Source organism: Crotalus tigris, unplaced genomic scaffold, assembly GCF_016545835.1.
Source record: "Crotalus tigris isolate CLP2741 ecotype Arizona unplaced genomic scaffold, ASM1654583v1 scf7180000017666.27876245, whole genome shotgun sequence".
NCBI lineage: Eukaryota > Metazoa > Chordata > Lepidosauria > Squamata > Viperidae > Crotalus > Crotalus tigris.
In genome coordinates this window covers 2,750,373-2,765,079 of record NW_024096551.1, presented here as the reverse complement: position 1 = coordinate 2,765,079, position 14,707 = coordinate 2,750,373, and the positions used below count along the sequence as shown (strand labels likewise).

The following is a 14,707-nucleotide window of genomic DNA, read 5'->3' as shown; positions in this document are numbered from 1 at the left end:
TTTTTTCAGAAATGGTTTGCAGTTGCCTCCATCCTAGGAAAGAAAGAAAGAAAGAAAGAAAGAAAGAAAGAAAGAAAGAAAGAAAGAAAGAAAGAAAGAAAGAAAGAAAGACAGACAGAAAGAAAGAAAGACAGACAGACAGACAGACAGAAAGAAAGAAAGAAAGAAAGAAAGAAAGAAAGAAAGAAAGAAAGAAAGAAAGAAAGAAAGAAAGCGACTGACCCAAGATCACCCAGTTGGCTTTTTGTGCCTAACGTAGAACGAGAATTCACAATCTCCCAATTTTTAGCCTGATGCTTTAACCATTACACCAAACCAGTTCTGATTTCTCTTTTACCTTCACATTAATCCATGATTATTGACAGGAGCAGATTATTAATCAGAAATTTCTAATGAATCTAAAGGTCTGTAGGAGAAGCCACCTGAAAGTCATAAACTCAGGCAAGTTAACTATATACAAATAAGAAAAGCAGAAGTTGCTGGCTAACTGAAACTGCAAGTAGAGGAAACACAAAAACTGAAGTTAGAGTTTAGAGCTTAAGCTAGCAAAAGTATAACCGCAAATAAATATAAAAATAATTATAAGAATTGAGCTTTGTTAACAGAAGACTAGATGGTGATAGATAAGACGTGCACAAAGGGGGCTTCCTGGAACATGAGGAGGGGGGAATGGTTTAGGCGCTTCGAGTTAGTTTATCTAATGTTCAGACAATGGGTGTTGAGAGTGATGGGGGGAATCTACGTCGGGGGTAGGATATAAAAATGTGTCAAACAGCTCTTTAAGGTGTGGCTGGATTCCTACGTGTGCTTCAGCTCACCAAGCCTTTGCAAATGCTTCTTTTCAAATAAAGTTTTGTTTCTGGAATTCCAAGTAAGTTTGTTTGTTTTGGGATCTTGAGCCATGTTCCAAACAATTATAATATATATTTTACCTACATTATGCACCTTGTAATTTATTCACTATGATTTCACATATTTTTAATAACTTTTTAAAAACATTTTATGATTTTTCTGTTCTTTACGAATATTTAAAGAGCATGAATGTAGTTCTTTGACTTCTCCTTTTAAACTCCAGCTATATTAGTCCTGGATCTTCTTTTCATGCTTTGCAAGCTGTCAAGCACATTTGTTTATTGATAGATAATCAATATTGATCCCAAATCACATGAAAAGCAGAAATTGTATCGAATACCCTACTTTTAAAAATATCTTAAAAGATGTTTTATTGAAATGCTTGGGCTAAACAAGGAGCCCACCCTTTAAATTGGTTGATTTCTAATGTTTTAAAGATTTTAAGATAGCATGTGTTGAATATTAGATTCATAATATCAGCTTGGAAATATTGAAATTGTATTAATTAAATGTATTAATTAAACAGTAACTATTTCCATTCTCTAGCGGTCTGCGATGTATCTGCTATTTTAGATTCTTTGACAGATGCAGCACTTAAATAGAAATCAACAATTCAATTCCCTTAGGAAAATAAAATCTAGTGCAATTATAATCTTGTTTTGATTTCAAAGCATTGCATATGTCAGACCAATTTTGGGAGAAAATCTTCTAGTTAAGGATCTCAATTTGATGTCAAAACATATATCTAAAAATAGAATTTGTCATATCATGAAGAGCACTGACCGTACTGATTCTGGTACATGGCAAAGAGGATACATTTATACAACTGGAAAGAAATTTACTTTCTTGACTTTAAGGAATGGATCCAAGATGGGAATTCATTATCATTTAAAAAAAAAAATCATGTAATGAGAATCAGAAGAAAATGTACTATATTGCAATATGGTCTAGATCAGTGATGGCGAACCTATGGCACGCATGCCTGAGGCGGCACTCACAGCACTCTCTGTGGGCACATGTGCAGTCACCCCAATCCCGCCTCCCCCCACAGCCCCATCCTCACCAGCAGCCTCCCCAGAGGACAGTCATCCCCGGCCGCGGCCCATGTGAAGCAGCGCAGCCAAGGACATGGCAGCTGGACAGCAAGGACAAGAATCCATCCTCGCACCCCCTCACGTGCAGAAGGCATGGCTGTCATGGTGCTGTAGGGCCGCCTGGGCGATCTACTGCAATGGGCTGTGTAGGTGGTGGTGGCCCTACGGGCAGGTGGGGTGGGGTGCAATGGGCAGGGGGCAGAGTGGTTTTTGGGCATTCGGTCTCTAAAAGGTTCGCCACCACTGGTCTAGATTTAATGGCAAACTTCTGAATGAAATTAGCTTTAAACTATTATAGATGGAACTGTTCCTGTTAATTGTTGGGTTTTTTGGTCATGCTTAGTTTATTTTTATATTCTAGTTTTCATTCTTCACTGTGTAATTACTATTTGCTTTTTGTCTCTATGTCAATGTTGTGAGTTGTTTTGCATTTCACCATTAATTTTTTTAAATTATTTAATGTGTTATAGAAACGTGTGTTGCCTCAGCCAATTTTGCTCCAAAGTATTTCATTCCAGACAGATTACTGGTTTAATTTATGTTAATATGAATTGGGATGGTTGATAGTAGTAAAATGTGCAATGGGCACACTCGATCTGGATTCAATGTCTCAGCCTTGTGAAGGTCAAAGCGGAAATAAGTTACTCAATCTCTTTACCTTACGTAAAGTGGGAAGCTTGACAACCTATGAGAAGGTTGAGAAGTAGTAAGGTTCCTGATATTCTCAAAAGGAATATTTCATGTTTTTAAATGGTAGGAAGTCAGCACCCCACCCCACCCCACCACTAGACAATGAAATATCTGGGAGAATATTAAAAAGGCAGAATATTTCCCCTAAAAGAGAAAGGGAGAAGCTGAGGAGGCCAGCTTTTAGAAATACATATTTGGTAATCCATAATCCATTCAGGAAGAATGGGGCCAGGAAAGATGGAGCTGATGGGATTAGAAAAACAAAGATTCCTAAAATCTTAATTCCCCCACCCAAATTCTAAGGACAGGACATGATCTTTAGGACATAATAGGATTAACCCACCATCATTAGAATACCAAAAAGGCATACTCAGGTCAAAGTGCATTGCACAGGAACAGGCACCTCAAACACAAAGCCCGCTGACCCAGAACCACATACTGTTGCAAATTCTGCTAATCAATAAACAGGAATCTTCTTTCTTAAGCAGCCTCCAGCTTTATTTCCAGTCTTAGCTTCCATTTTATTTACTCACAGCTTGGAACTAGACCTGATTTTTTTTCTTTCAACAAAACTTGCTCAAATAATCATTAAAGACCCCTAATAGAATATCAGTGGAGAACCTAGTTCACACATTGTTCTAAGCTACGGTTTGCATAATCACAGATGAAAAGACTTTGTTTATAAAACATACTAAACCTCATAATTTACAAATTTACATTAGCAATACATAATGAACACATTATGTATTGCAATGTGTAAATATGTCCACCTCTCTGCGTTATATAGAAGCTGAATCTGTTTTGGAAAGAAATCTGATTTCACCAATCACATATCTTTTGATTTTCCCGGGCTAAAGTTGCTCAAAAAAATCCTAAATTAAGAAATAGATCAATATCTGTAATTGTCACTTCCTCTGTTAATTACCTGTTAGTCATCCACCCTTTAGAGTTCCTTAAAAAGCATGTGTGGTGACAGAGCATTTACATATCTGCTTGCAGAATGGAAGGAACAAGTCTAGCAAGAAGCTCCAAGAATCTACACTTTCTTCTGCTGGCCATTGTTTCTCTTCTCCAATCGACATTAGGACGGGAGTTGAAATTTGCGATTTTAGTAAGTAAGGGAAAGAGAATGGGTTCATAAATGTACATGATTTAATTTAAAATGAGCCTGGCATGATTAATCTATGATCCTGGACATATCAAAGTACAATTTTATTTCCTTTGTAAGGCTATGAAATAGGTGCAGTTTGTTCAAGGCTCATGTTTTAACAATGTGGCTAAGTTTTGTGTAAATATTCAAGCAGATATAATGAAATCCAGTGTATTGGTTTTCCAAATGCAATTTAATGGGCTGGTTATCACTTTAAAAGCTCTATATGGCACAGGGGTAAGTTATTTGTGATATCCTGAGGGTATATGCCCATCCTACTAGGTAAAGTGGGCACACTCCATGTTCCTTCCCTTAAATGGGGTCACCTGATGGGACCTTGATGGTCATACTAGCCTAGAATAGCCAACCAGCTATGTTCCAAGGGATTACTATCCTTGTCTTTTTAGGGATTAAATTTGGATCTGGAAGGCTATGAAGACCTGGCTCTTTCCCCAAGTAGTGGCTGGGGGGGGGGTGAGTTGGGAGATAGTTTGGTCTGGACTTTCCTGAAGGGAAAATGTTTTATCTCTGTGGTTATGGATTATTGTGAACTATTTACAATCTTTATATGGGTTAGACAGCCACATAAGTCCTCTAATAAATAAATAATACTGGTAGCTGGATAGATATCTGTTAGGAATTGTGCTTAGCCTTTGCTTCTGCATCACAAATTTAATGCCCAAGATGACTTCTTCCATCCTGGATTTGGCTTAGCTTTGTGTATAACTCCAGTTACTGGGTTTCTAAACCAAGGTATGTGATTTTTGTTGTATGTGGTGATTATAGCTTATCAATCAAACCAAGGTTCAAACAATTGCTGTGTATGAAATATGAGCCAGCTACTGATGCATGCATGCAATAATGAAATGTTGTCTACAAATCAGCATTAACGTAAATCTAAAAAAACCTCCACCTCTCAATTTCCATATCATCCCTGAAAGCCTGCTTTTATTTCTATCCTTCTTCATTGATGGATGAAATTTGCATCCCAGTGGATTCATCCTGTGTTTGTATGTGTTTCCCCAACAGAAAGCTCTTTGTCATATCTTCTACCTAGATCATATTTTACTTAAGCAAGGTATGAGGAAAGCCCTTGAATTTAATTCTATAACTGTAGTTCACTATGGTCACAGGATTTGCTGCCATGCAACATTCTTAGTGATTGCTGGAATGCCATCTGCAGACCAAGATTTGACTCTTAGTGGACAGAAAACTTTTGAATCTTCATAGCTGATTTGTTAATAGTTTTTGTTTGTTTGTTTGTTTTAAAAGACCTTGCAAATACTCACTAGCAGCCTGATGGAAGCGAAGTTTTGGAAAAGAGAATTACACAAATGCATAGATTGTGTGTAGAGGAAAAGACCTAGAAAGGAAAGCACAGGGAAAAGCTGCTATTTAACCTACAGTAGCTGTAAATGCTCTGTGGGAAATTGGCCTGTTTGCAATAGAAAAAATTAGTACCGACAAGGTAATCTTCAGAATGCAGTGATGATTCAAGATGCTTCCTGTGGCAACTCAGCTAACATCAAACTGAAACATCAATCTGATTTATACATGATGAAAACAATATGGAGAAATTGGATTTAAAGTTCTTGGAAATAATTAGTTAGCTGAAAGACTGGTGGTGTGACATACCTCAGTTTTATGGAATCTCATCAATAGGTGGGAGTGGGTGGGTAGTCATATACAGAGAGCCCTCATCTTGCAACAGTTCATTTAGTGACCCTTCAAAGTTACAACAGCACTGAAAAATGTGATTTATGACTGTTTTTCACAGTTATGACCTTTGCAGCTTCCCCATGGTCATGTAATTTATATTCAGATGCTTGGCAACTGGTTCATATTTATGACTGTTGCTGTGTCCCAAGGTCATGTGATCAACATTTGCAGACTTTCTGACAAGCAAAGTCAATGGGGAAGCCAGATTCACTTAACAACCATGTTACTAATTTATCAGTTGCAGTGATTCACTTAATAACTAAGGCAAAATGTCTCACTTAGCAACAGAAATTTCGGGCTCAGTTGTGGTCATACATCGAGAACTACCTGTATATCCTGGGCTAGAAAAATCTTTACAAACATACCCAAATGAAAAACATCAAGACTAATAGGCAAAAAGCACTGTATTCATATGCTTCTTATTATAAATAAATTGGTGTATTCTTGCAGACATTTATGCTACTTATAAATAGGGATGACTCATAACGATGGCCAAACATCAACCTGTGGTTCATTTACTGGCATGAGGGCCAATCAGTAATGCAGGATTGAGGAACGTAGAAATTTGTCACTTTATCTGATCAGAAGCAAAGGAGCTCTCCGTTAGCAAACAAAAGAGCTGGGAGGAATCCTGACCAAGCCTGACATTCTATTTTCATTTTTTTATGATACAGGAAATTCAAGACAGCAAATTGGTTACATATTTCTTATCATCATTAAAATAGCATGTGTACAAGTAATGTTGTTCAGCTTAGGACAACGTGTGTACTATACTGAAAAACAGAGGTTTCTGTAAAATGAGTGCTTTTAAAGATGAAGTTTGAAGCCCCAAAGATGAATTTGAGGTCCCAGGCCTTTAATAACTCAGTGCTATGAAAAAAAAAATTTGTTACTCTTCCATAGCAGTAATTATTGCAAATTAGTAGTTCAATTTTCTATTAAATGTTATGAGACTTACTCAAAGGCATGTCTATAAAACTGTAGTCTAATTCCTTTCTGGCGTTTTTTGTTTTTTTTTTTTAGCCTAGAAATTTATATCTCATTCTTCTAGTGCCAGAACATCAGTTAGTGTTGTTCAGCACCATTTAAAATTACAACACCGTATAGACATTAAAAAGATAATATACTCCTGTAAAGACAAAGACACACATATATCATCTTTATATTAACACTTTCTGTATATTAAAGTTCTAATAATAATCTAATCAAATAAATATAATAGAAGGGGACCCCTAGTTTCTGCTGTAAGATTTGCTGAAAGCTCTCTTGTCCTTATCTGAAGATAAATCTAAATATATAATGATTGACCAGCTAAAATGATATCACTATTTCAATCATCTTTAAATTGTTCTACCTACCAGTGATCTTAGAAACTCAATGGTAGTACAATGGAAGGACTAAAAGTTAACAAAGTCTTTTTATTCTCATCTTAAAACAATCAGTTAACTGTTCTACTTTCTTTAACATAATAACATCCAGCTTAACATTACATCAGAAAATGCTGAATGCAAAAAACACAATAATTCTTATTGTGAAATTTTGTTACCATGACTATAGTGGCACATACTTTAGTAATACTTTAGTAATACAGGAAAGACAGGATGATAGAGTGGGCAGAAGCTCCTTACAAACTTAAGGAGCTATTTATGTTGATAGCCAGCCTCCTTGCATCTTTAATTAAACATACCGGTATATGTATCAACTTCCTTACTGAGATGTTAGCATAAACTAAAGCAGAGAGTAGCTGCAGTTTACCAGATAGCACTACTATTTGAACAAGTGGAAATGGGCAAAAACCTAAGACATGGAACAAAATGGTTCTTTGTTCTTGATTAATGGTTAATGACATTGCAGAAATTCATTTATCAGGGAAATAGTTTTTTGACGAGCTCTATATATAAAAGAAAAAAATGAGAAAAAATATACCGATTTTTATAATTGCTGGTCAGCATCCAGCTGATTACAACTGCATATTATGATTTATAGTATTAAAATAGTCTAATAAAAGAACAGAATAAAATCTATTAATTAATATAGATTTTTTTATCCAGACATGGTAACCCTTAATGAACTTTTGCTGACATTAGGACTGAAATGACCAAGCTTTATTAATTTGTTTATAAAAGTGGAATATGGGAAAAAGAGATCATGTGTTGTATTTTAAGAAGCAATAATGAGTTCTAAAGTTGTTTATATTTGTCATATAGGTGGAATATGATGTAGGTGAAATGATGTCTTCTTTATATACCTTTTTAACATATATGAAGTGTAGTTTATATCTTTAAAATATCTTTTTATTTATATTTCTATTTTTTCTGCAATTTCTGTTCTATATGGCTCAAAACTGCTCCTATCCCATACGATGAAGCGTCACATGCAATACTGATGCAATACTGATAGGCAGTTTTTCATTGAAGAGTGTTAACCCAAAGTCTGAAGACAGCAGTGATTTGACTGCTATGAAATTTTTTTTGTGGATACTAGTCCACTGCCATGGTGCCCTTTTATCCAAGAGCCTATGCAGAGGCTCTGCTAATGCTGCCTTATGAGGAAGGAAGGCATGGTACAAATTTAGTAACCCTAAAAATGTTTGCAGCTCCGCTTTTGACTTAGGTTGGGAGCTTGGAGAATAGCCATAAGCTTTGAATAAGCAGGGTGTATTCCAGCAGCATCAATCCGGAAACCAAGGAATTCTGTGCACTCCTATTTGACATTTGTTTCTTTTGAACTTCAGCCCTGCTTCACGGAAGCGCTGAAGAACAGCTTTTAGACATTCTGCTAATATTTCTGCTAACTCCCCAGCAATTAGAACATCGTCAAAATAAGGACACACACCTGGAATAATTTTGAGTGTGCGTTCCATCATGCTCTGAAAGAGCCCTGGGGCTACGCTGACCCCAAACTGCAGGCGATGAACCTTGAATGCCCCTCTATGGATAACTATTGTTTGTGCCTCAGCAGTGGCATCATTCACAGGCAGTTGCTGGTATACCTGTGCCAGGTCCAGCTTTGCAAATAAACAACCTCCCTGCAATGATGCCAGGATGTGGCTAACTACAGGTACTGGATACACATGCTGCTGAAGTGCCTTATTAATAGTGCACTTATAATCAGCGCAAATGTGCACCTCTCCATTAGGCTTAACCAGTGTGACTATGGGGGTTTCCCACACACTGCTGTCAACAGGTTGCAACACTCCCTGTTGAATGAGCTTGTCTAACTCTGCATCTATCTTGGGTTTAAGGGCAAAAGGCACTCTATGAGGCTTTACCCTGATTGGGGTTACGGTTGGATCAAGATGGAGAGCAACTGGTGCTCCTTTGTATTTTCTTAAGCTGGGGCTGAATACATCAGCAAATTCCTGGAAGACAGCTGCCAAAGCCACTGTTTGGGTTCTGTTGATGCCAGTCACATGGATGCCCAGGGCATCGAACCAGTCTAGGCCAATCAGGCTTGTGCGCTGGCCTTCGACTATCACAATGTTGAGGGGACTCTCAAACTCTTTGAACTTTACTTTTAACATAGGTTCGCCTTTAACCGCTACACGGGAATTTTGAAAAACTGTAAACACTAGATTTGACAGCTTGAGTCTGACTCATTTCCCGCCATGTCTGCAGACGTAATTAAAAGTTTTGTAGGAAATTATAGACACAGCTGACCCAGTGTCCAGTTCCATTGAATATGGAACTCCTTGGAGCCTGACCGTGAGTCTAATCTTTTCTTTGAGGGGGCGATGGGCTTCTGTTCTGCTTCTCCTTCCAGAGCAATATCCTACTCTGTTTTGCTCTGGGGCCCCATTACCTCTCCTGGGAAAGTCTTTGGGTGGAGATTCCCTCTGGTGACCTTTACAGATGATAGCGATGTGGCCCTGTTTGCCACATGCTCGGCACCCAGCTGTATGAAACCTGCATTCTGAGCACTGGTGCCATTCTCTGCAACCCGGACAGCTAGGGAAGAAGGCTGCCTTGTCAAGTGGCTGCTGCCTTCTTCCTGGAAGCTTCTGCACCCGGTCGATCTCAATATCCTCGTCTGGGTCATCTGGTCTCTCTGAGTCTTCGTGATGCACGGCTATCTGGCTGGAGGAATTCTTTGAGGGTCATAAAGCCTTGATTGCTCCCCCTGTGGCCTCTTCTGCCATCGCTTCTTTCAAGGCGTCCTGGAACGTCAAGGTCTCCTTTGCAAACAGCATCTGCTGTAAGTCTCTGTTTCTCAGGCCACATACCAGTCGGTCTCTGAGCTGATCTTCTAAATTTGGAAATTTGCAGAGTCTGAATGCCTGTTGCATGGCAGCCACAAATTCAGCAGCAGACTCCCCAGGCTGCTGTTCTCTCTGCTCGAACGCATGTCTCCATGCAATGATGGACAGTCTTTGTTCAAAGTGTTCTTTAAGTCTTCTTTTCAAGTCAGCGAAGGTAACTGACTCCAAAGTAACAGGAGAGACTAGATTCTCTGCTATGTCAAAAATTGCTTGACTGCATACACACAGCAAGGTGGGAGCTTTAAGACCATCTTCCCTGACCTGGTTCACTCTCAGGTAGTTTTTGACCCTGGAGACATAAGAACTCCATTGTTCTGGGTGCGATACATTGAATTCAGATAGCTTGCCAACTTTGGCCATAGTTGGCTGTTACTGCATCTCTCAATGCCTTATGCTGCTAAGGGCTTCTGTGCGAATCCTAGGGACAGATCCCTTAGGATAGTGATGCTTCCAGTATAGCTTGCAGACAGGCACAAGTGGGGAATGCTGTTCCTACCATGGTGCTGATGCCTTGTTTTACCCCTTAGTGACTCTTAGCTCTTAGTCCTCTAGCTCTTTCTTCCTTAGCAGCATAATCCCATCCTTGTCGCCACTGTTGTAAACTGGGAAGGGTGAGGCAATGAAGACACAGGAGTGAAAATAACAGCTTGTTCATTCAATCCACACAGAAGTGGCTCTAGCAGCCACTTGACTCATATTTATATGGACTGACACTAGGTGGCAGCCAATGAGTTTAAAGCAGCGGTTCTCAACCTGTGGGTTGCAATCCCTTTGGGGGTCGAATGACCCTTTCACAGGGGTCGCCTAAGACCATCGGAAAAGACAAATTTCCAATGGTCTTAGTAACCAAGACACTGCTTCTCTATCCGTCTCCAGGTGGGTCTGTCCATGCTGGTGCCGAAGCCAGGGTCCGGCAGGGTTGGGCAGAGAGGCTGGGTGCTGGCGGAGGAGGAGGGGTGGACCGCATGGAGCGAGGCGCAGGGCAAGAGAGTGGCAAGGAGGCGGGCGCTGCGGTTCCTGCTGTTGCTGCTGCTGCTGCTGCTGAGGCGGCTGATCACGACACAGAAGCGCCGCGGCAGGGAGCGGCACGGGCAGGGGCGGGCGGGCAGGCAGGCCGAGGGGGAGGTGCAGTCCTCTGCATGATGAAATCGCAGGCAGCACCACCTCGCCAGCTTCGCCTCGGCCGGCGCAAGGAGGGCGCCATGCATGCACGGCACTCACGGGCCAAGGCGGTTGCTGGATGACGGCCCGCATGCACCCTCAGCCTGCCTGGCAGTACTCCAGCCACAAGAGAGAAGGCAGAGTGTGCACGACAGAGAGAGAAAAAGAAAAAGTGTGTGTGTGTGTGTGTGTGTGAGAGAGAGAGAGAGAGAGAGAGAGAGAGGGAGAGAGAGAGAGAGAGAGAGAGAGAGAGAGAGAGAAAACCCCGCTCCTCCTCCTGCCCCTGCCCGCAGAGGTCATGGCATTAGGAAGGTTGAGAACCACTGGTTTAAAGCATACATTCCAGGCTAAAACACAGGCTTGCAATACATACAATAGACAGTTAAGGATTTGAATTGAACATTTTAGTTAACTATTTTATAACAGTACTTACGAAATTGGGTTAATACACAATTATTATTAGTTAAAAATAAAAGCAGTTAAAAATTCCTACTGTAAGAAAGGATATATAGATTATAGATTCCATAGTGAAGGATTCTAAAATTATTTTGATATTTGTCAGGCATTTGGCTATCTTTTTCTTACGTATACATTGTGTTGAAATTATTTATGAATGATATTTAATAAGTTTCACATGCATGCTTGTTTAAATGTTTCTTCATTTTTTTTATCATTTGTATTCATCATCATCCAGGGTTAGGCAACCTTGGCTCTTTTATGACTTGGATCTTTTATGGCTGGCTCGGGAATTCTGGGAGTTGAAGTCCACGAGTCATAAAAGAGCCAAGGTTGCCTACCCCTATCCTAGCCATTGCCTATTCACTGCAGGATGAAGGCCTCTTCTGCATGTTTCCAACCAATATGGTCTTGAGCCTTCCTTTGCCATTTGGGCCCACAATACTTGCTAATGTTTATGCTTATTTATAATAGGTTAATGTAACATAAAATAACATTTACATTATGTTAATCTAAAACAAGGTGGAGAAAGTCTACAGAGCGTGGCTTCTGGAAATTTTTTCGACCCTTAATAGGGTTAATCTCTCTCTCTCTCTCTCTCTCTCTCTCTCTCTCTCTCTGTGTGTGTGTGTGTGTGTATGTGTGTGTGTGTGTGTGTGTGTGTGTGTGTGTGTGAGAGAGAGAGAGAGAGAGAGAGAGAGAGAGTTAAAAATATATCAAAAGGCTTATAATGAAAAAAAGGTGATACAGTCTTATAATCTTTCTTCCTAGATTTATCGACATGGAGACAGAAGTCCCATTGAAAACTATCCCAATGGCTTACACCATGAAAGTGAATGGCCACAGGGATTTGGGCAACTGACTAAGGTTTGTTGGTTTTCTATAATAGCAAAAACAGTAAACAATACATGTAATAAAGGTATATGACTTATAATGAACTTTTATTTATTGACATGTAATAGCACAAAACCTTGTCCAGTACTGTATTTTTACATGGTGTAACTCTTATAATCCCTGCTCAGCCTTATAATCCCTCCTTGTTCTGTTACAGTTTGTTCAAAGTGAAAAGAACTAGTACATAATTCAGAGGGGTTTTTTTAGAACATAAATTCATATTTTCAAAATTTAATCTCAGGTTAATGAAAAGTATGTTGTAAAGAACTAGCCCAAAATTAATTAATCCTGAGACTAACAGAAATCTAACCTTTTTAATCATCCAAGAGAAAAGAATTAGGATTCTGGGCCTAGACAATACAGCCTAATTCCATAAAAAAGTAATCTGTCTGTTTGTAGAATTCCTTGAAAGAAATTCAGAGACGAGGTTCGGAGTAGCAGAATAAAGTTTCTTTTATTATCAAAAATCAAGTTTAGTAAAAGAAAACGGTTTGCAAAGCGTGGTGGAACTCAACCATGCACTCACAAGAGTTACAGGGAAAAGCCACACCTCCTACAGAAGCGTAACAGCAGTTATACCCCTCCCTAACTCCTCCTACACCTACGTCAGCTATTCCTGACGTGGCAGGTCACAAACCTATCAGACGACACAATTATCCTACCTTACCTCCTACCTTACCATATATGGGTATTCTTTTGTTCTCTACATGTGGACATTCTCTACTTAGTTTCAGGCACGTACTCATGTTTTCTTGCACATGCTCAGTGAGCCTGTTGCTGAATAGAAAATTTTAAACTTTTCTAAAACCTTCCCATTCAATTCCCCCATTTCTTATTTGGTCACTAGTTTAATATTTTCTTTTATTTCATTTAACCTACTAGTTTCTTCCTTGGTAGTTTTCATTTGATGCAAAGTATTCATACTCTCTAACAACTGGATTTGATCCCCAATTTCTTTTAATACCATTATGGACTTAGCATTTTGTTGGGCTTGTAATATACCGTGGACTGAACTGTTCACTAGGTTCTTTATAACTGGAATCAGACAAGGTAACATCATCATCCCAATGAATATAATACATACCATAAACAGAGCCTGTTTCCAATTTCTGAATATTCCTCCTAGGAACCCTTCATCATCCAATATCCCTGTCCAAGTTTGTACAGGTACATGTGCAATCCTAACCATGTCTTTCGTTATCTGATTAATTACCATGCCTGAATCATCAATTTGTATACAGCAATTTGTTAAATTAAATTTTCCACAGACACCTCCTTCCTTAGCCAACAAATAATCTAAAGCCAAGCGATTCTGCATAATATATGTTCTGGACAAAACACTTTCTTTAGCCAACTTAGTTAAAGCCTCAGCTGTTCTATTGGTTATAATTTCTACTACTGCTTGTAATCGGATAATTCTGTTTAACATATAAATTGGGGTCCTATACCCCCAACTTCCATCTTGGGCCCAAGTAGCTGGATCATAATAAGCAATTATTCGTTCGGGTGGCCATTCATCATCTTTCCAATTCCCAATTTTTAACCCTTCTCCCACTTTAGCCACAGACCGCCTTACCAGGTTTCCCACATGTTCATAGGCAGGGACACCCAATAATTGTCTTCTTTGTAATGGCAAGAGGAAGAAAGAGGGTTGTATAGCACCCAGAATACAAGACCCAAACCATCCAGCAGGGAGAATATTATATGCAAACGCTCCGCAGATCCAATATAACCCATCAGGAGTGGTCCAGAGGAGGGTATCGTTTTCAGGATCTTTTAGGAAGGCAAGCTCGGGAATTAAAGATAAAGAGTTGTTAGGGACACTTTGATTCGTTTGTGATATCCAAGTATTGTTTTCCCAGGTATTCAAACAGCGCATGAACCCCATAGGTTTAGTTCTCCCACTATGGTTACTCCTCGAGTAACATATATTGCCCACCAGGTTAATGGACATCCTCCAAGTTTCATTATAGGTGTTCTGGTAAGTGAAATTTCCTTTCCATTTTTCAATTTCAGTATAATTAGCCTCTCTAGCATGCCATGGCCATTCATCTCCCATATTGGTTCCCCCACACACAAAGCAATTTTTCAGCATTAACTTCTGAGCAACCTCTTGGGCTAAAGCGATAAACATATTTTTAGCCTTTGGTGGAACAGGGAGACTATTAAATTTTGCAATCTCTTCCTGATATTCCCAATATACTTTTACTGGTTCTGAAGTTAACTTTGTTGAGCTCACTTTTACTATAATAAACCCATATGGATCTCTTCCTCTTCCACTTATTCCAATACCAAAATAATAAAAATTAGTAGAGGGGGTTTCAGATGCCTTGATTTGTAAGCAAATCCGTGTACACTGTTCTGGCTTACAATCTGTTGATACTGAGGCCATAGACAAGTTGAACCCCTGGGGTCCTTTCCTCCATTCCCAAG

General features: G+C 39.3%; 1 protein-coding gene across 5 annotated transcripts in view; it reads left to right on the top strand.

The window, feature by feature from the left end:
- LOC120304986 (prostatic acid phosphatase-like) overlaps positions 1-14,707 on the top strand; it is a 117,481-nt gene that overhangs the window by 76,541 nt on the left and 26,233 nt on the right. For 3 of the 5 annotated variants that reach the window (XM_039336206.1, XM_039336205.1, XM_039336204.1), the window contains exons 2-3: positions 3,636-3,747; positions 12,152-12,247. In XM_039336206.1, coding sequence (XP_039192140.1) covers positions 3,637-3,747; positions 12,152-12,247 — 207 coding nt within the window. In that variant the 5' untranslated portion in view covers position 3,636. The remainder of the gene's footprint in view (positions 1-3,635; positions 3,748-12,151; positions 12,248-14,707) is intronic. The other 2 variants (XM_039336207.1, XM_039336209.1) reach the window with 1 other exon arrangement.